The following is a 22,066-nucleotide window of genomic DNA, read 5'->3' on the forward strand; positions in this document are numbered from 1 at the left end:
GCAGAGCTTAGAAGTCTAAGAACTAGTATTTGTGTTAAAGTAAATGAAATTATTTGATGTCCAATATGAGGATTCAACCTCAAAAGCAACTTCTAACCCTATAAGTTAGTCAACCTGGGAGTCAAAACCCAAAGTGGTAGCTCTCTAAGAGGTAGCTCTGCAGAAACAGGTGGGAAACCTGAGTCCCTGATGGCCAGTCATGTGACCTCTCTGGACATTGGCTTTCCTCTTCATAAACTCAGTGAGACCTGGGCAGCTCTAAGATCTTACAGTTCTTTTTATTATTATTATTATTATTATTATTATTATATTGATTTTTTTACAGACAGGAAGAGAGAGGGATAGAGAGTTAGAAACATCGATGAGAGAGAATCATCGATCAGCTGCCTCTTGCACGCCCCCTACTGGGGATGTGCCCACAACCAAGGAACATACCCTTGACCGGAATCGAACCCGGACCTTTTAGTCTGCAGGCCGACGTTCTACCACTGAGCCAAACTGGTTTCAGCATAAGATCCTACAGTTTTATAAGTGAGGCCATAGTGATCATCTAACCTAACCCACTGACTTTGTGAGAGAGGAATAGAAGTCTAAAAAAATGAAAAGTTTCCCAGCTAGTTAGGGGCAGAATGGGAAGTAGAACCCAGGCCATCTCACTGTTGGTGCAATAGAGAGAATTCTCAGGGTAGTGCAATAGAGAGAATTTTATTTCATTTTTATGTATAATTTTTAAACATCATCCAATAAACATGTGTCACTTGTAACATCAGATTTTGACAATCTTCCCCAACATCTTCCCGGAACAGCTGAGCCAAACCTTGCAGGTGGGTCCAAGGCACTTCTGCAGGTTGATCCGATCCGCTTCTTGCTCCATTTCACCGTTGAAGTCATAATAGGCCGTGTCCCCCACCAGCAGAGCATTGTGGGAGACAGGCAGGAGGCCCGACTTCATGGCTGACACCTTCAGGGAGACAACACAAGGTTAGCGCCTGTAGCTCCCCCAGCGCCTTCCCTCAGAGTGGCACAGTCAACTCTACTCTGGGGATGGGTTGGGGACCCTTTGACTCTCCACCTGGCTGGGGTCTTGCTTTCTGGCTGCTTCCTCTAACATCTTTCTATCACAATGTTCATAGCAAACACATCAACATATTGCATTCTAAAACTGCTGCAAAGAATGCACCCAAGAGAGCCATTACCGCTGCCAGCCCCCTGCATTGGTTTTGTCTGAGGACTCTGGGAAGAGGCAGGGGGTGGCGGAGTTGGCAGCAGGCTGGAGTAAAGCAGGGCCCAGGGTCCCCTGGGGTGGGATGGTGGAGACCCTCAGCCTTGAGGTCAGTGCAGAAACAGCCACAGCTCCTCACTAACAGAGAGGCCCATTGTAAAGCCGCTTTTTACTAGCAACGAGGCAGTAAGAGTGCCAAGGGACAGGTCAAAACCCTATAGCACCCCATGCTCCACACTCTGCCTTTAACCAAAAGCAAGAGGATTGAAGAGCCTCTTGGTCTCCTTCACTCATTTTGCCCCAGGAGGAAGCCCAGGCTTGGCACACTTGGCACAAGCATATCATCCAGTCTTGGTCCAAATTCTGGAAGGCCTCTGCTCAAAATGAGTGGGTTTTGCTGAGAAAACCAAAAACCAAAAACCACGGGCCAATAACAAGCCTGCTCTGCCCTAAGGTGTGAGGCCTGGGGGCTGGGCATGATGGGTAAAGGTTGAGACAACCCAAACTGCTTGCCTGCTGTCTTTCCACGCATACGTGGAGAAATTACCCAGAGACCCTGAGGGAACAACCTGCTCCTTGGGCAGAGAGAGGGTGGGGGAGGGGCAGGGGAAGTGTCTTCATACTACTTTCTCCCATTTCCTTGCCCCCATCCCCAGATCTCAGCCCACCTGGGCTATGAAAAGTGGGTAAGTCCAGGCTCCCACATCTTATCTTCTATTGAGATCTCTCCTCACCAGAGCCTGGAGTGGGGGTCAGGCCAATAGGACTGCCCTGAATAGAGAGACTGAAGAGGTGGCATCACCTGATGTGTGGTGCCGGTTTGCGTAAGTGGCAGGGTTGGGGGGTGCAGTGGGACAGACACCACACATATTAACCTTCTTTTTCCAAACCAAGACTTCTGTAATTAGATGGAGAGGATTAGGAGCCCCACATTGGGTGGTCCTTGTCCTTACTTTGGTGTGTGTTCCAGAACATCTTTCCAGAGTAAATGATGGGATTGTTACTATCTTGGGGGTCTTGTGTCTTAACTCAGGGGGCATCTCAGAGAAGCCGGTCCCCTGGGTCTGCTGCCGGCCTCAGGGAGCGGAATGCTGGCTGGAGAGCCGACACTCACCGCGGCCGTGGCCGGCGTGTGCAGGTGGATGATGCAGCGCACATCGGGTCTGGCTGCGTAGATGGCCGAGTGCAGACAGAAGCCCGTGGTGTCCACCGGGAAGCAGCTGCTGCCCTTCTCCACCACCTCTCCCAGGATGTTCACCTTGATCTGGGCCGGGGAAGAAGAGAGACTTACAGCCACAGGCCCCTCATTTCCCTCCCCAGAGATAAGCCAACACATGGCTACCCACTCGTGGTCATCCATCCACCACATCTGAGCGATGCTGTGCTTGGTGATGGGGGAAGAGACCCAGCTCCTGGCCCCAGTGACTGCCCAGGCTATTGGGGGATGTAATTCAGTATAAGAAACACTAGAGCAGAGTTTCTCAAACTTCACTGTGCACCAGAATCACCCAGAGATCCTGTCAAAATGCTGATTCTGACTCTGCAGGCCCAGGATGGGGCTGAGCACCTCCTTTAACAAGCGACCGAGTGATACTAGGGCTGCTGGTCCACAGACCACACTTCGAGTAGCAAGGTGCTGGACTAGAGTAATCCAGAGAATTCTCTAAAAGCAGATGGAGGAATCTTTGATCCTGGCAGAATGGGGTAATCAGAGATGCCTTCCCAGGAGAGTAACATCTCATCCGCACCTTTTCTTTTGAAAAAATTTTAAATTTTTTATTAACATTGGTTAATAAAATTGTATAAGTTCGAATGTATAATTCTATAATACATCTGTATTTTTTTGCTTACTTTTTCTTTTGAATTTAAAAAAAATCATATACAAAGATAAAGAGAATCTATAATAATAAAAGTGTAATATGCAAACCAACCGAATGGCCAAACTACAGAACGACCGTCCAGACAACATTCCAGATGAAGCTGGGGTTGCAAAGGCCTACTCTTGCACAAATTTCGTGCAACAGGCCTCTAGTAACATAATAAACAACCATTTACCAATCACCCAAAAGCTAGGTCTTAAAGGACAAGTAGAAACTAGTCATTAGCTTTATAATCTGCTTTTAATTCCAAGGGGCTAGTAGGTGTCATGGTTCAAAACCACTGGCTCACATGTGAGAGTGTGTGGGAGGAGGTGCGGGGGGTGGGGGGGAGACGAGTGCACAACTGCTGATGGCTCTGGCTGGCCTGGCACACAGTTAGGCTGTGGTGTCCCCTGCTTAACCTAAACAATCTCACAGAACTTCACCATCAGAGAAGGTCACTTTTGACTGTGACACAGCAAGACAAAAGACTGCTCCTTATTCATGTCTAAGCACAGACAAAAACAACACTGCAGAAGCACAAAATGACTGACATCTCCCTCCTGGAGACCCTGGAGCTTCTTTACCAATAGCAGTTTCAACCTCCTTCATTCCTCCTATAACCCCCCACCCTTCCCTGCCTCACAGACTCGCCCCTGCATCTGACAGTATACTAGCTAAGGCAACACTTCCTTCTCAGAACACTCCCCAAATCACCTGACACAAACACAAATCCTGAAATGAGTCCCCTCTTAAACCCCCTCTTACTGAACACGCCCTCGGGTCCCCAGGGTGCAATCTCCCTGCAGCTGGGATAGCCTAACTCATTGACAACAGGTGTGCCCTGGCATTATTAACAAGCTAGAGTTTCTAAAAATCACAACAGCTTTGGCCCTTGAAATTGTACCACCATGACATTCTGAATGCAGCACAGTGGGAAGTTCCACCTTCCCCATTCCAAAAGGCCCAGCAGACAAGGTGGTACCAAAGGAAGGGACAGACTCGTGGGGGGAAGGGACAGGCTATTAACATCATTTGTTTAAGCAGAACCATTGGAAGGATGTTCAACAATCCCCTCTTACAAAATTCTATTTTAAGCGAGTTCTACAGAATGAACATGACTTCAGAGTGGTCTGACTGCTGGAAGTGGCAGCCACACTCCCATCTCAGGTACCTCCTTTCAGCCAGCTCCCCCATTTCCTCAGAGATGTGGCTTGCTCAGAGTTCCCTCTGATCTCATGCAATCCTTATATCTGCCTTGGATGTATGATCTGTTGTCACTTTAAGAATCTCTATAGCCTTTCCTTGGCCAGATGACTCAGTTGATTGGAGCGTCATCCTATACCCCAAAAGGTTGTGGGGTTGATTCCCAGTCAGGGCACATACTTAGGTTGTGGCTTTGATCCCTGATTGGGGCATATATGAGAGACAACCAAGTAACCTGTTAACAGGGGAGTTCCCTTTTTAATTATGCAACGTACAACTGGTGCATACTCTTTCACTAGGACGTGTCAGTACGTCATGCCCAGTGGACGTAATTTTATATTATTATTATTTTTATTTATACTTAATTAAAATAAATGAAATATATATATTTTTTGTTTATTTATATATAAAGCACAAAGGAAAATACAAAATTACAAACAAATAGAAAAGAATACCAACAAAAAAATGGAAACATCAAATTAAAAATTATAGCCAAAACTGGTTTGGCTCAGTGGATAGAGCGTCGCCTGCAGACTGAAAGGTCCCAGGTTCGATTCCAGTCAGAGGCATGTACCTTGGTTGCGGGCGCATCCCCAGTAGGGGGTGTGCAAGAGGCAGCTGATGGATGATTCTCTCTCATCGATGTTTCTAACTCTCTATCCCTCTCTCTTCCTCTCTGTAAAATATCAATAAAATATAAAAAATTATAAATTTTACAAGCAATTATAAAGATTACAAAAAATATATACCGTCCCTCTCAGGGCACAACATATATTTCAAGGACGTATTCATATGTCCTACCCGTTCCCGATAGTGTTTATGTTTGACGTATTTATAGGTCACGCTCAGTTAACAGGTTAATGTTTTTTTTCTCTCTCTCTAACCTCAATAAAAACATATCCTCAGGTGAGGATTTAAAGAAAAGAATCTACAGCCTAATATAATAGCCACTATCCCATATAGTGCCTTTGTCCAAATGAGAACAGCCCCCTCTTGAGGACAGCACCAGGGGCACAGGTCTTGGTGTGTGGATGGCTTCCCTTGAGCAAATCTGAAACACAAGCCCAGTGGCGCACAGGTTGCTTTTCACCCTTTCCCTCTCTCACCAGCCACACCCTCTTGTGTAGTGCAGGAGCTGTACAACCACACACAATAGCACTAAGTCTACACACTCACCCTGAACATCTCATGCCCACGACTCTCAAACCTGTGTCTCTCAGCCATAGTTCTTCGGAGCTAGGATAACCAAATGCCAACCGACTTCTTTCCTGAATATGCCCCAGCTCAAACTCAATCCCACACCCCCAATCCAGCTGTTTGCCAGGCCCACTAAGGCTGCTGGACCAACATTTCCTTCCTGGCAGATTGTCACAGCCCTCACAGGTTGTCGTGATGTCAGTTTGCCTCCACACAGTTGCCAGAGGGCAATGTATACAATGGAAACCTGATTGCATCACTCGCCTGCTGACAATGCTTGAGAGGTCCTGCATGTCCAGCAGAATAAAGTGGAAGTGCCATAAGAGGCCCACAGTGCCATTTATCATCGAGTTCCTATCACCTCCCCTGCCTTACCTCCAGACATTAACTATGGGAGCCAGACTCAGCCACTCACCTGTCCTCCAAGTGCACTCGGATGATGTGTGCCTTTGGGGCTTGGTGCATGATGCCCTCCTGCTGAGGTCAGGATCCCCTCTGCCCAGCCCTTCCCTGCTGCCCTGGTCTGAAGCTGCTAATCCATAGTGAGCTCCTGAGGACTCCTTCATCACCATTTCAACCCAGAAGTTCTCCTTCGCCACCTCTACCTCCTACAGCACCCAGTGAGCCGGTGCCTCTTCCCTAGGCTCCCCAAGCTTCCTTCGTCTCAGGGCACTGTTCAGTTGGAGTTTAATCACTGATTGCCTCCCCTCATCTCCTGACTCAATCATGAATGCCTTAAAGACAGAACCTGTGCCGTCCTTGTATTCATGCTCCCTGTCTGACTCTCCCATGGCCTCCTTGGGTGGCCCTGTGCAAGTCACTTACCCTGTCTGGGCACCAGGGCTCTTTCCCGCCTGTTAGGTGATGTTGGCAGACCCTGAGGCCCATCCCTGCCCAGGAATTCGGTGACTTTGTCTGTGCTCTTTGAACGGAGACCTGGACTCAACATCTGAGTGTCTCAAGCCTGGCAGCACCTGAGTGGCATGCTCCTCCCCCAGGTGCAACAGCTCACGTATCTAAGAAATATGGGCCATTTTCTGCTTCTACAGTCCTTTCTCCTGCTTTCCTTCTCACACCCAGAAATCCTTCTTGCTTAAAATCAGCTTCTGAAAGTTTCTTCCTACCACATATAAAGGAGCAGAGCTGAATGAGGTCCAGAAGCTGTCTCTAATGGCACCGGCACTAGCCGGGTCTTGCATTGCTTTGGGACAAAGCATTGGCTGCCACTGTAATGTATCTCCCATGCAGAAAGGCCTTTCCACCCATAGCCTTTGTGGTACAACCCCAGGCTCAGAGGACCAGGCCCATCTCTTCCTCCTACTGCACTTGCTGCCTGCACATTTGGTCTCGTGGTGGCATCATGCTCTGGGCACTCCATTTGTTTTGAAGCCCATGTGTCTTCTTGTCCCACCAGATCGTAAGCTCAACAAGGGACAGGGCAGCGGTGGATAATCTGGAGATTACCTATCACTGTAGGAGCTGTCATTTCAATAGGAATAAGCAGTGAAACGCTGGACCGTACTCACCAGGCTGGATGCTGTGACTTCATTGCAGGAAACTCCCTTAGGGCTAATGAGGAAGTGGTCCTGCTCCTTGCTGACTCTCATCTGGAGGAAAGAAACATGTTCTCAGCAGCAAGAAGGGAGCAGGTAATTTCCAATGACATTCTGCTTGAATCCCCTCTTTCCCTGAATTTTCTATCCCCAAATCTTCCTCTCAAGAATCTTTATATCCCCACCCTCACCTCGAACCATGAGAGATCTTGGTCTTTATTTGGAACTAAAGAAATGGAGCTACAAGAAGATTCTCTTGATGGTCAAGGGTAGCCCTAGAAGTAGGCTCCAGGAGTTCCTAGCTCCTCATCCAGAGACATGTGCATTGGCCAGGTTATTTCAGTGACCACAGTGGTCAGAACCCTTGTAAGGGCTCACCAGCAATGCCATGTCCATGCCAACAGTCAGAAGTTCTCCCTCTGGATTTTGTGGGGGCCACACACAGTGCCCCAATTCCCTCTAAGATGCTCTTCTCACCGTGACGTAGGTGTCACTCAGCTGGGCCCAGCCATACAGGTCCAGGAGTCGGTAGACACTGCTGATCTTGCACCGCATGAGTCGCTCCCCCTTGGCCAGGTTCAAGGGGTCGGCTGTGTGGAGGTCATTGATGGGCGTCATCGTGGAGAAGTCTGCACGGGAAGAGGATAAGGACACCGTAGCTCTCAGGGTCAGGGCGCCCATCTGCCCCTCCTTCCTAGCCCTAGTCCTTTGCAAATTCTCACTGGCACTCCAACTGCACGAGATACTTCAACAGGCAGGGAATTCAACATTCTTTCACCTTTACCCCGGTGAGAAAATCCCAAAGCCCTCTGCTTACTTGGGTAAGAATGGTATTGCTTAAGGTCACAGAATGAAGGGTTCTCAGAAAGACAAGCTTATCCTAAATCCTAAAGATGGGCATTAAATAAAAGCAAGAATAAGTTTCAGAGTTCAAAGATGGGTATATTTCATTAGTTAGTTCTCATGAAGAAGTTACTAATCATTAGACTTGCTATTATTATACTATTTTAATTATACTATGCAATATAACTTTTTCTCTGATTTGGAAACACGGCAACTAGAACAGCAAAGTCATCCAGGAAACTAATTCCTCAACTTTTTCTGACAAATCATAACCTTCCGGAAGTCAGTGTGGCTGTGTTTGTCTGAAGGGCTTCAGGCCTTAGTAGGCCTTATCCGCTCCCCTCTAGATGTGTCTTTTGGTTCTTCATGGTTTCTCTTGGGAACTTGAGGGGCTGTGAAAGGGACTTGGAAATGGACCTAGAGGGTCTGATAGTCTTGTCCTCAGGGCACCCACAGGGTCTAGGACTTGACGTCCCGCCTGTCTCATTAGCCATGATGACGGCTGCCTACAGGCCTCCAGAAGGCAAAGAGAGTGTCTGAGCCCCAGCATTCCGATTTGTCAGTGTCCAGGAACCAATAAGAGAATCAATAGGAAAGCGTTCCGACTTAAAATAACATCTGGCTGGGGGCCTCCTGATGCTGCCTCTCCCAGCATCCCATTAAAAAGTTTAATGGATTAAAATGCTCTTTGGGAACTTCCGCCATCTCTAGAAGCCTCGCTACTCCACAGTGTGATCTATGTCTTGGAAAAATCTGCTATTGGTTGAAATAATGAGATGGTGTGTGAAGATGAGAGTGGACTAGGTTCTATTGGCCCAACATAAAGCAAGCACGGCAAGCCTCGGATACCCATGTCAGAAAAATGCACTCAAAAGGGTGGCATACCTCCAGGGCATGTGTCCAGTAGCTGGCAGGGACAGAAGTGGTCCAAAGATCCAGTTCAACAGGCAAGAAGAACAATTTAAAAAAACGCCCCTGTCAACGATTTCTAATTCAATGGACCAGTCTGGGACCCCTTCCTCCTCTCTGTGCATCACCCTGATAAGAAATTGCCTATTTGCTCCACCCAAGCAGCAAGAACAGAGGCATACCAAATATGTAAGGCCCCAGACAAAGCCAGGAGAGTGGGGGAGGGGCCCCTGCTTTGGGGAAGGCTTTCAGATCCAGAGTTCTTTGGATCCTCCTCTTACAATAACGATGGCGTCCCACTGAGGCTCAGGCCAGAACGGGTTTTAACACACCCTATTGCATCCTCCACATCCTGTACCAGAGGCTCCCCCAACGCCCGTCTGTGAAGACTATTCTACCCACAGTCTAGAGGGCAGGAGAGGGGAAGAGAGGGCTCCACACGAGTCCCCATCTTCTGCTTCCAGGGTCTTCATAAAAAGAATGCTTATTCTGACTAGCTTCACAAAAGTTAGGGTGGCTGCGCACCAGGTTATGACTCACATCTAGTGGAGCCATTTATTCAAATTACTTAAGAAAATATAGAAAAAGATGCAAAACCCACCAAACCTCCTGAAAGCTAAGACTAAAAGATATACTATTGCATTAAAAAATAAAGAAAAAGAAAGGAAGGAAAGAAAGGAAGGAAGGAAGGAAGGAAGGAAGGAAGGAAGGAAGGAAAGAGCTTCTAAGGCAAACGGAGTGGGACAAAGAACAACCTCTCTGAGCTTGAATTCCTGACTGCGATTCCCCTTCTTTGCATTCCCTGACTCAGACACCTGGATGCACACTAATCAAGTCTCCAGTCATCCAATTGACTTCCTGACAGACAAGAAGAATGCCTAAACCGGTTTGGCTCAGTGGTAGAGCATCGGCCTTCGGACTGAGGGGTCCCGGGTTCGATTCCAGTCAAGGGCATGTACATTGGTTGCGGGCACATCCCCGGTAGGGGGTGTGCAAGAGGCAGCTGGTCGATGTTTCTCTCTCATCGACGTTTCTAGCTCTTTATCTCTCTCCCTTCCTCTCTGTAAAAAATCAATAAAAATATTTAAAAAATAAAATAAAAAAAAAGAATGCTGGCCAGCCCTGTTTCTCTTTCAAATGGAAGGGTATAAGGACAGAGACATGAAAATGATGAGAGAAAATATGATGGATATAGCAGACAAATATCAGAGAGCTAGCATACAGATAATCAGTACTGATCTAATAGAAAAAAAAAAAACTTCTGGACTAGAAAACAACATATGTATATACAGATTTACTGTATTTGGGAAGGGGTTGGAGTCAATAAAAAAAAAAAGCTTAGCCCTGGCCAGTTTGTTCAGTGGTTAGAGCACTGGTCCATGGACCAAAGGATCTTTGGTTCCATTCCCAGTCCAGGGCACATACCTCAGAAGCAGGCTCCCCAGCTGCTGTAGGGGTATGTGCGGAAGGCAACCAGTCAATGTGTTTCTTTCACACTGATGTTTCTCTCTCTCCTCCTCCTCCCTCTCTTCCACTCTCTCCATAAATCAATGGAAACAATATCCTCTGGTGAGGACTAAGAAAAAGAAGAAGAAGCAGCCTACAATTATATGCTTCCTGACAACATTTCTGGAATACCAAGATAAGGGGGAAATCCACATACATCTTGAAAAAAATTCTAGTTGCCTACAAAAGAACAAAAAAATAGGTTGTTTCAGATTTCTCTACTATAGCAATAGATGCCAGAAGACAATGTCATAGGAGGTCTACAAAAAACAAACACAAAAATAAAGTAGCATAAAACTGGTTAAAAGAAAAGAATCATTAGAAGTATGCCAGGCAAATATAAACAAGAATTAAAGAGAGGTCATACTATTATTTTGAAAGTACAAGCCAAGGGAAAACAAATCTTTTGGACAGAGGACTATTTTGTAAATCATTTTACATATAAAGGTTTAATCCAAAATGAGGCTATAGCTATAAAGAACACTTGTGCCTTCAATAACATTTCATCAAGATGTCCAAAGCAAAAGCTATCAGAAAAACAAATAGCAATGAACAAAATTCAAATATAGTGAAAGGCAACACAACTCTCATTTATTACAAAATTAAAAACAATAAGTGAAGATATAGATTAAATACTATGCCCTAGAGATGAGTCTATACACATATATCATTTAAAAAAAATATTTTTATTCACTTTTTACAGAAAGGAAGGGAGAAGCTAGAGAGTTACATTGATGAGAGAGAAATATCAATCAGCTGCCTCCTGCATGCCCCCTATTAGGGATCGAGTCTGCAACCAAGGTACATGCCTTCGACTGGAATTGAACCCGAGACCTTTCAGTCCACAGTCCAATGCTCTATTCACTGAGACACACTGGTCAGGGCCCATATATCATTTTTAAATCATATTATTAGACCACAAATAAAATCTCAATAAATCCCCAATACAGACATTAAATAGGCCACATTTTCTAAACATAATGTAATATAACTAGACATTATCAAATCTTTAAAAGAATGCAAATTCAACCATCTGAAAATGAGAAAATACACTTCTAGAGAGCTCTTTGAATAAAAATAAAATTATAATAGTAATCTTCTACCTAGAAATTAGCAATAAAGAAAATACAATGTGCCAAAATTCATGAGATAAGACCAAACTTATACTAAAAAAAAAAGAATTCATAGCCTTAAATATCTTTATTATTGGATTAAATATGAAAATAAATCATCCATTTTATTCTTCTCTAGAAAAAATATAAACAACAAAATAAGCTAAAAGAAAATTATGGAAAAGAGTTACATAAAAACAAAAGCAATAAACTGGGAACAAGAAAATTAGTAGAACCAATATAAAATTTAAGAATTGGCTTATGTGAGAAGATCTATGAATAAACCAATATATGGATTGGCCAATAAAGAGAAAGTGTTAATTCACAGCACAAGGAATAAGAATGGGAGTCATCTTATTCACAGCAGAAAGTTTAAATGATAAAAATAATGTTGTAAATCACGCTAATAATTTTGAAAAGCTTTACAAAATGGATTATTTTATACAAAATATAAGATCAAAATCTACTCAAGAACCAACCAAATAGATTTTTTTAAAACCACAGATTAAATAGAAATAAAAAATTAGTAAAAATATTTCAGATTAGATGGCTTTCCAAGAGAATAATAACTATTCAAAAAATAAAACTTCCTATCTCTATTAGGTCAAAGAAAATAAAGATTGCCCAAAAAGTGAACTGCTGACTAATCTCATGCATGAATATGGATGCAAAAATCCTTGATAAAAGTCCAACGAATCAATCCAGAAGAGTCTTTTTAAAAGAATATATCAAGACCAGGTATGATTTATTTTAGGAATAAAAAAGAAGTTCAATATACAGAAATCTATTAATATAATTCATCTCATCCATAGTTCAAGGAAAGGAAAATCAATAAATGCTCACAATGTATAAAACTCTACATCCATTGCTGAGAAAAAACCTGAACAAACCGGAATAAAAATATATTTCCTGAACATAATAAAGAACAACCATCTCAAGCTCTTGTGGTAAAAGAATTTCCATTAAAGTCTGAAACAAGACCAGAATTATTACTCTCTAACCTATTACTGAACATCTTCTGAGAACTCTAACAGATGCAATGAAAAAACTGGAAATATCAACCAAAGAGTAGATGTTGGAATGAAGGATGCAAAACAACCTTTACTTACAAATTATATGATTTTTCTATATACAAAACCCAAAAATTGAATGAGATGATACTAAAATTTAAGAATTTGACAAGGGGCTAGTTTAATATATATATATATATATATTCTACAATTATTCCTCTGGATATAGCAAAAAACAGAAAGAAAATTAAATGGAGGATCTTTTGAAATAACAGTTACATAAAATTGTCAGGATAAACTTAACAAAAAATTAATAGCAACTATATGAAAATAATTCCTAAACATTTTTGATGCACATTAAAGATAAAGTAAATAGATAGAAGGCATATATAATCTATGACAAAATTTAAAATTCATTCATGCAGCTGAAACTGGTCGGCTTGGGGACTGAAAGGTCCCGGGTTCAATTCCGGTCAAGAGCATGTACCTTGGTTGCGGGCATATCCCCAGTAGGGGTTGTGCAAGAGGCAGCTGATCAATGACTCTCTCTCATCAATGTTTCTAACTCCCTATCTCTCTCCTTTCCTCTCTGTATAAAATCAATAAGATATATTAAAAAAAATAATAAAATAAAATTCATTCATGCAAATATTTTTAAGGGTTTTTAAAATTGATTTGAGAGAGAGAGGAAAGGAGAGAGAGATAGAAACATTGATGAGAGCTGAAACCGGTTTGGCTCAGTGATAGAGCGTCGGTCTGAGGACTGAAAGGTCCCAGGTTCGATTCCGGTCAAGGGCATGTATATTGGTTGTGGGCACATCCCTGGTAGGGGGTGTGCAAGAGGCAGCTGGTCGATGTTTCTTTCATCGATGTTTCTAGCTTTCTCTCTCTCTCTCCCTTCCTCTCTGTAAAAAATCAATAGAATATATTTAAAAAGAAAGAAAGAAAGAAACATTGATGAGAGAGAAACATCAATTGACTGCCTCCTACATGCTCCCTACTATGAATAGAGCCTGCAACCTCAGCATGTACCAAACTGGTGACCTCTTGATGCATAGGTCAATGCTCAACCACTGAGCAATACTGGCTGAGCCTTGCAAATATTTTTTCACGCACCTATTATGTTTAGAAATGTACCTAAGTCAGGACCCTATGTTCCAGGACATATCAGGAAATAAGACATCCAAATACTAGTACTTTTCCCCCTGTGGAGCTTACATTCCAACATAAAATTATAAGTTTAAAAATTCTCCACCAATTTAATCTACCCATTTAAAGTATTTAATCAACATCCCAAGAGAAAATTTTGAGATGAAGGGGAGACTTGACAATTACTTCTAAAATTATTTTAAAGAATCAACTGATACAAATAGGTGAAAAAAATTGGCAAATGAGTAATTAATTTTACTAAATGATAAACCATAGGAAGGTGTTCTAAGCATGCAATCAAAAGCAGAAAACTAAGGAAAATAACAATGGATTCAACTACGTGGAAATTAAAGTGCTCAACAGGACAGAAACATCTTAAACGAAATTAAAAGGCAAGCAAGACACTGGAAAAAAACCTGCAATGTGTTTGGCAGATAATAGAGAAATAGTCTTACTTTATAAAGATTTGAAAATCTGTAAGAAAAGAATACATGAGTATAAAATTGGCAAAGGATGTGACAATTAATTTACTACAAAAGGAAAATCATGTTCAATAAGAGTATGAAAATACACCCAACGTCGTTAGTAGTTGCACATTAAAACACAAATAAAGGATTTTCCATCATCTGTCAAATCATGAGGATGAAACACATGGTAATACACACTGTGGATCAGAGTGGAGTAAATGGGCACTCTAGTGCAGCGTTTTTCAACCGCTGTTCCGCGGCACACTAGTGTGCCGCGAGATGTTGCCTGGTGTGCCGTAGGTGCAGACAAGACAAGAATTTTGTAATTTTTCACTATTTTGTTTACTTAATATTTCATAATAAAGTAATTATAAAATATTTTCTTTGTGTTTGTTTGATTCCTATTCAAGAGAATTACTTTATATATAGTCAATATAGGCACAGAGTTAAATTTTTTAACATTTTCTAATGGTGGTGTGCCTCGTGATTTTTTTCATGAAACAAGTGTGCCTTTGCCCAAAAAAGGTTGAAAAACACTGCTCTAGTGCATGGCTTCAGGGAATGAAAATTGGTTCCATCTTTCTCCAGGGTAATTTAGCATTATGCATTAAAGTCTATAAAACATGCATATACTTCAATCTAGCAACCCAACTCCTAGTGCTTTATCTTAAGAAAAGAATCAAAGATGTAATCAGATTTATTTACAAGGTTGTATGTTGCATTAGTGCTCATAATAGCAAAAAGTTGGAAACAACTTAAACATTCAAAAAATGGGAAACTGACTAAACTATGTCATATTTAGCCACACCATAAAATAGCATTCATCTACTCAAAATTATATTATAGAACCATAATTTATTATGTGAAAATTAGTCAAGGCATGTTAAGGCTATTAAATGTGTATGGTTAATGTGATTCCATTTTTTGTTTGCATATTCTATATATGTTAAGAGAAAAGGCTGAAAGGATATCTATAATAATAAAAGGATAATATGCTGCCGAGGCTGGTTTGGCTCAGTGGATAGAGAGTCGGCTTGCGGACTGAAAGGTCCCGGGTTCGATTCCAGTCAAGAGCATGTACCTTGGTTGCGGGCACATCCCCAGTAGGAGGTGTGCAAGAGGCAGCTGATCGATGACTCTTTCATCGATATTTCTAGCTCTCTATCCCTTTCTCTTCCTCTCTGTAAAAAATCAATAAAATATATTTTTTAAAAAAGGGTAATATGCTAATTCGACTGGGAGACTTTCCAGACAAAGCAATAGAGGCGGGGCTGAGGCAGAGGTGGTTAGGGGTGATCAGGCCAGCAGGGGAGGCCAGTTGGGGGTGAGTAGGCCAGCAAGCGGGGGGGCAGCCCGGTAGGCAGGCAGGTGAGCGGTTAGAAGCCAGCAGTCCTGGATTGCGAGAGAGATGTCCACAGGGATTGGGCCTAAACCTGCAGTCAGACATCCCCCGAGGGGTCCCAGATTGGAGAGGGTGCCAGGATAGGCTGAGGGACACCCCCACCCGCCAGCCACCCCCCCCCTTATGCCCCTGTGCACGAATTTTTGTGCACTGGGCCACTAGTATATATATATATATGTGTGTGTGTGTGTGTGTGTGTGTGTGTGTGTGTGTATAAAATAGTAGTTTCCTTGTTGTAAAAACACAGGACAGCAATTCCTCTTTCTTAAATATTTCCCAATTTTCCACCATAATCATGTATTCATCTTGAGGGGAAGTATTTTTTGATGTTTGTTTCAGAGCCCAGGAAGATGGATTCATGCCCAGCCCTGGCTGCTGCTGGCCCTGGTATATCGAGTCAGATTGGCCTTTCCCTTAGGGCCTGGAGACACCGTGCTCAATGGCCTCCTCCCATCCTCCCACTCCATCTCCAAGGGAGTGGTTCCATGGGATTAGGGAAGAGCAGCCTGAGTCAGGGGAAGCTGCTAGCATAGAAAGATTTTCCTTTGGTTCTGTATGCAGAGCTAAAGTTCTCAGGGAGCAGAATCCTCGCTCTCTACTCTCCACTCCTGGGCCTTCAAGCAGGGGCCATGTAAGGAGCCCTGAAATGCAAAGCTCTTCCCTTCATGCTAATCCACTGATGAGGTGGGATGGGGGGAGGCCCTTATATAGGCTGCCCTGCCTCTCAGAGAAGAGACATCGTATTATCACACCCCCTCCCCTCAGAAGAACTAGAACCACATTCTTCCTTGAGTCACTACAACCCCCCTCCTATTTCTGGCCATCAGGGATAATTCTCCTGTGGGTCTTTAAATCACAGCAGCATCAGAAGCAGAGCCAGGTACCTCTCTGGCTGCTGCTCAGCTCCCCCAGGCCTACTAATGCAACTGCCGCACTCACCCCGTAGCCTGGCAACCAAGCTGCTTCTTGCTGCTCCTTTCTCTCATCCTCATCCCACTTCCCCAGCCCGCTGCTCCTGGCAGCTCCCCTGCTCCCCACATACTCATGGAAGATGTTGGGAAGACTGCGTGGGAGGTGCTGGCCATGAAGTCCGCGATCTGCCGCAGGGCCCAGATGTTGGAGGAATTGTTCCCCTTCTTCATCTGCTCCTGGATGAGGCCTTCCAGCTCCTCCCTGAAAGACTAAAGGCAGGCCCAGAGGCGCTGATCCCCCCAGTGCATCTCAGGCAGGAGGCCAAGGAACCTCTTCCATGTGCCCACCCCACCCCAGGTCAGCAAGGCCAGGGCCACACTTGAGATTTTTGGGCCCCAGAAAACATCGGGCAATTTCCCTGGGACTTAGGACCCCCCCCCCCCCCCGCCCCCCAAACTGCTCTTGGGGAGAGCAACAAGGAGATGCTGAGAATGGATCCTGCTCACTTAGACCTGGGGGCAGTACTCCGGATTCCAGGTAACTTCCTGTGTCTAAGTGACAGTCAAGGTTGGCAGGACTTCACTTTAGTAACTGAGACATTTTAAAAAGCAGAACCGAATGAAAAAGCATGCCCATCTTCCGCTAGCGATGCCTGTGGATTTTTTGAATCATCAAATCCTCTCGGTTTCAGAAGGATTTGATGACTTCTGAGTTCTCCACTTCCGGTTTCCCCCTACAGTACTCTAAGCCTGGCTTTTCAGAACCCTCCGGCTATGAACAAGGCATGTCTGTCCACCAGGTGGCAGCAGGGAACACTCGTGTTGGTGAAGCTATAAAAGGAGGGAAGCAGCCTGAGCTCCTCCCATCCCCATCTCCTGCCTGAGAACAGAGTCCCATCCTCTCAGGCTAGAAATGGCTCCTTCTCCTCCCACACCTGCCACCCTAGTCACACTGCGGGGGTTTTCCACCGGGTTCTCCCTTGAGTCACTACAACACTTCTCCTATGCTTTTAGCACCTGCCATATTCCCTCAGGCTCCCCAGCACAGTGTCACCTGTCACCAAGACCTCAGGCCCATCCCTCGGTGCTCCTCTATGAGGCCTGAGCATTCACTGCGTGCTCTCAGCTGGGGTCCCACGTGGCCCATGTAATGCCCTGGCTCCCCAGAGCAGTGGGGGCTGAGGCAGAGCCCATCCTGGCAAGCACCTGGAGATATCATTACCAGCTCCATCTCTGAGCTTCCCAGCCCTTGGGATCATGCAAGGACCCCTCAGCTCTACTGCCCTCAGACTCCCATGCTCTTCCTGCCCCCGTCCCACTTCAGTGGTCCATTAGGCCCACATTATGTCTTAGCCTCAAGGATGAGCTGGGTCTATGCTAGGCAGATACCAACTGACCTCCTCCAGAGCTTTTGGTGGGATGATCCTGACTTGCTCTCCCTTCCGGGGCCCCTGTCCCATAATCCCCTGAATTCTCAATAATAATCCCCTCACTGCCTGGCCCTTCTCCTGGCTCTCTTCACCCCTGCCCCAGGCCTGTCAGCCTTTTGCCCCAATAGTGAGTCCTTTCTGGTGTTCAGGGAGGGGAGTCCCAAGTCTTCCACGCGGCGCCCTCTGCTGGCCTCCAGTTTACGCACATTTGTTCATTGTTAACAGCTTTTGGTGGGGAAGGAAGACTGGAAACTGAGGCTCAGAAGGGGCCCTGCAAACTGAGGTGGGGCTCTTGTCTCTCCGATTCACCGAACCAAACCACCTGCCCATAAAATCAGGTTTTGTCTAGCTCAGCTTGAACTTGCTAGGACCCTGGGCGAGTGAAAAAGGAATTATCTTTCAGGTTCGCCCAGACCAGCGGTCGGCAAACTCATTAGTCAACAGAGCGGAACGCAGTTTGCTGACCACTGACCCAGCCGCATCAGCGCCACAGCCTGGACCCTCCGCAGGGCGGCTCGGGTCAGGCCCCACTCACTGGGCTCTGCAGGGTCATGGTCACTCACCGGGCTCTGCAGGGTCATGGTCACTCACCGGGCTCTGCAGGGTCATGGTCACTCACCGGGCTCTGCAGGATCATGGTCACGCGCTTCTTCTGCTCCATCAGGTTGAAGTCCTGCCGCAGGCCGGCCGCGCGGTTGCGAAGGCGCAGGTACTCGGGGTCGTCCTCGGAGAAGCGGTCAAAGTAGTGCTGCCCCTGCGGGGGCGGCGGGGAGGCGGCCTCGGGCGCCGGCTCCTCACTCATGGTCCTGTGGGTTCACTCTCCGCCCCTGGAGCCCTGCGGCGAAGGGAGGAGGGGCGGGCAGGTTGGAGCTCCCAGTCGGGGTAAGCCTGTCCTAAAGCAGAATTCACAGCGGGATACAGCGATTCCCAGGAGGCTAGAGGGCGGGGCACGCCTACAAGGGCCCGTTTTTAGGGGGCGCATCACTGGCCTAAGGGAAGATAAGGCACCCGCCCAGGGGTCCACCACCTCTCCCTGACTAACCCACCAGCCTTGCATGGCCACCCTCTGGTTGAAGTAGGCAGTGGGGGCGAGGGTTTCTGTGATGCCCACCTTACACAGAGGAAGGCTATTTACAGGGAATTAGTACCGCATCTAAAACGTCAAGCCCCTGAGACGCCTCCTAAACAATGTTGGCGGGAAATTCATAAAAGAAAACTGAAAAGAGGGGAGGAACGTGGAAAGGCGGGAATGCCTTTCTGCACAGCGTTGGCTTGCCCTGGCCTCTGTGAAGGACGGAGGATGCAGGGTTCCTGGAGCAAGAGACCTTCCTGCATCTCCCTCCAGCCTGATCCCAGAGCCCCTCCCTCAAGCCAAAGGCCCGAAGAGAAACATCTGCAAAGAACACAGATGACCTACTGACAGTTGTCTTGTGGGTTCAAGCCAATCCCAGGTGGTGGGGTGAGTTAAGAATCTTTCCCCTTAGCCTCATCCCTGGAACTTGGGGCATAAGAGGTCACTGCAAGGTCAGACAGAATTGGAACGCATCAGAGCCACGCAGACAGGCAGTCACCACTCAATTCTTCTGGGCAGACGGCGCTGCAGATCAAAATTCTTCCAGAGGCATCACCCACTGCACCAAGCCCTTTTAATACTCATTGGGCCTTTCACAGCCTCAGATCCTTTTTTAAAAATGGCAACAAGCAACTGCCCCACCAGTAGGTGCATTGGATGTGAACCTAGAGACCTCTGGCTCCTATGATTGCAGGTCCCACCAGCTGCAGAACCACCTGAACTCTGTTTCTCTGGGACTAGGATTTGGACCAGCACTTCCTGGCCTGGGTCCTTTCCATGCTGGCAGGAAAGGCTGATTCTCTGGGCTCCCCTTTGGAGTGGCTGCAGTCCCCAGGCATGGGTCTGAGACGCTCTGGAGTAGCACTCCGCTTCCGGAAGCACCAAGCACAATGGCCCACACCACCCTGCCCCCAGGCCTGCCTTCCCCTTCAGAGCTCAGTCCAGGGGTTCTCTGGTGGGTGTGGGGTAGGAAATGGAAGCGCTGACTCTCACCATGACAACAGGGCCTGCTCAAACCCTTTGGCTTAGTGAACGAGAGGTATCCTCTTATGCTCCTCCCTTCTCTCCCCTTCTCACAATGCTTCCTTGGTGATCAGAGTTGTGTGCCCAGCGGCTTAGTGGTTAAAAGCCTGGACTCTGGAGTTCGGATTCCAGCTGTGCCGGTTATCAGCTGTGTGATCTTGGGCAAATGGCCTCACCTCCTTGTGCTTGTTTCCCCATAGATAAAACGGGGATTGCAACTACGTGGCTGCAGCTTTTATGTTGTGTGGGGATTAGACTGGTTAATGTATATGAAACACATACTTTAAATAGTTCTGGTGCACAGCGAGTGGAATTAAGCATTCATTCGGAGACTATATCACACCATAGCATTAAGAACTCGGGAAATGAGAGGCTGTGATTTGAGTGTAAACGGGTGCACACTAAATAAACTGTAATTACATGTTTTAGTCTAAAAATAATTCAATCTTGAGCTATGTGAACAAAAAAAAGAGCACAAAGAAAAGACTGATGAGGATGCCTAGTTCTCTGACCAGACAAGGGGTCATGTTCACCTGGAGATCAGAGGGAAGAGTGAGCAGGATGCTGAAGATCGGAGAAACCAGCATTTGTTGTACAGGCAGTATATTTGGTGTTTGCCCCAGTTTCTGGGACAGAGCTTCAAAACCCTGTGGACTTCTGAAATGTCCAAAGACACTGGGAACGTCTTCTGTTATTCATAATGAGCCCCTTTCACCAAACCTGAGTCTATGCTCATGTGGTGACTTATAGGGGCCCTTAGTTTCAAGGGAGGGACTGGCCACCAGGAAAAAATCAAACCCTTTATCGGAGTGTTGCAACTTCATCCCCAACCACACAGGGAGGGAGGGAGCGGGAGGGAGCTGGAGGTTGAATTCAACCAAGTGGCAAACAATTTAAACCATTATGCCTGATAAAGCCCCCTTCCCCAATATTGACCCCACCCCCCATTAAAAATCTCTGGACACAGGCTTCCTGGTTGGTGAGCACATGGCTGGGCTGGGCTGGTGAGACACCGGATTCCACAAGGAGAGGGTACAAGGCTCTGCACCACATTGCCAAGCCACAGAGCCTGCCCTTGTGCCTCGCTTCCATTCGCTGTTCCTGAGCTGGACCCCTTATACAAAAACTGTCATCAGAATCACAGTGCCTTCGGTGAATTCTGTAATTGTTCTACTGCATTCTAGAAACTAAAGGGGATACATGGACACCCCCAAATTTACATCCTAGTCAGAAGTGTGGGTGGCCTCTGAAGCAGGGGCCATCTCGTGGGCAGCCTTGCCCTTTAGCTGTGCAGTTACCTTGGTGTGTGAGAACTGAGTGGCTTTGTGGGATGCCCAGTGAGTGTCAGAGAACTGGTGTCAAAAAGGCACCAGGCCACTTCTAGTCATGATTTATTTTCATTCCCAGAGCCACTCTATGAGACAGACGTCATTGTCCCAGTTTCAAAGGTAAAGAAACTGAGTCAGAGAGGTTAACTAACTTGCCCAAGATCACAGAGGTAACGGTGGAGCCTGGGTTTCAACCAGGCCTGCCTCTGGCTCCAGATCTGCACTCTTCCACTCCAATGTCCCAGGCACCTGCTGGGCTGCCAGGAGGAAGAGATTTAGGCTGATTCCTTGCAGCCTCAGGAGCCAGAACTAGAAAAGCCAGTGGCTGCTGCAGGCAGGCAGGTTCCAGCTGAGGGCGAGAGGGAGCACTTCCCACCAGCAGGAGTTGCTCAGTGATGGGATGATGGGGTCGGCTGCCTTCTTGGTGACTCTGGACGCTATAGAGGGGCTTCTGCCCTGGCTGGAGGTTGGCCTAGTGACCTCTAAGGTCCATCAGATTCCATGGTAGCTCTTGAGTGAGCAGGATTGGGGGAGTTCACACAAGGACCTGAGTGTCTGGAAGCTCAGGCTGGTCAGATAGCCCCCAGCTAAGAGTGAGTCCCGCCCTCATCACCACCAAAAGCCACTGACTAATTACCCAATTACCAGGGAGGCGGGACCAGCCTTGGCCCAGGCTGCGTCTTCTCAGCAGTCAGCCTGTCCGCCCTGCTCAGCTCTCAGCGATGCTGTCCACATCTACAGGATTTCAGACGTCTGGGTGGAAACTGGAACACACAGAGATGACACATATGACTCTTGTGCCTGCTTTCGCAGCACCATTAGGTGTGGGTTTGTTTTAAGGACTGCTGGGAAATTCTTTAAAATGAA

The 22,066-nt window shown here is 46.2% G+C and overlaps 1 protein-coding gene across 1 annotated transcript in view; it reads right to left on the reverse strand.

Annotated features, from left to right (window-relative positions):
* Positions 1-22,066, reverse strand: part of ADD2 (adducin 2) — a 97,246-nt gene that overhangs the window by 19,420 nt on the left and 55,760 nt on the right. The window contains exons 2-8 of the mRNA XM_036435649.2: positions 21,845-21,963; positions 18,396-18,611; positions 16,478-16,616; positions 7,515-7,666; positions 7,011-7,091; positions 2,337-2,486; positions 818-961 (exon numbers count right to left, since the gene is read on the reverse strand). Coding sequence (XP_036291542.1) covers positions 818-961; positions 2,337-2,486; positions 7,011-7,091; positions 7,515-7,666; positions 16,478-16,616; positions 18,396-18,578 — 849 coding nt within the window. The 5' untranslated portion in view covers positions 18,579-18,611; positions 21,845-21,963. The remainder of the gene's footprint in view (positions 1-817; positions 962-2,336; positions 2,487-7,010; positions 7,092-7,514; positions 7,667-16,477; positions 16,617-18,395; positions 18,612-21,844; positions 21,964-22,066) is intronic.

The sequence above is a fragment of the Pipistrellus kuhlii genome, unplaced genomic scaffold, assembly GCF_014108245.1.
Source record: "Pipistrellus kuhlii isolate mPipKuh1 unplaced genomic scaffold, mPipKuh1.p scaffold_m20_p_13, whole genome shotgun sequence".
NCBI classification, from domain to species: domain Eukaryota; kingdom Metazoa; phylum Chordata; class Mammalia; order Chiroptera; family Vespertilionidae; genus Pipistrellus; species Pipistrellus kuhlii.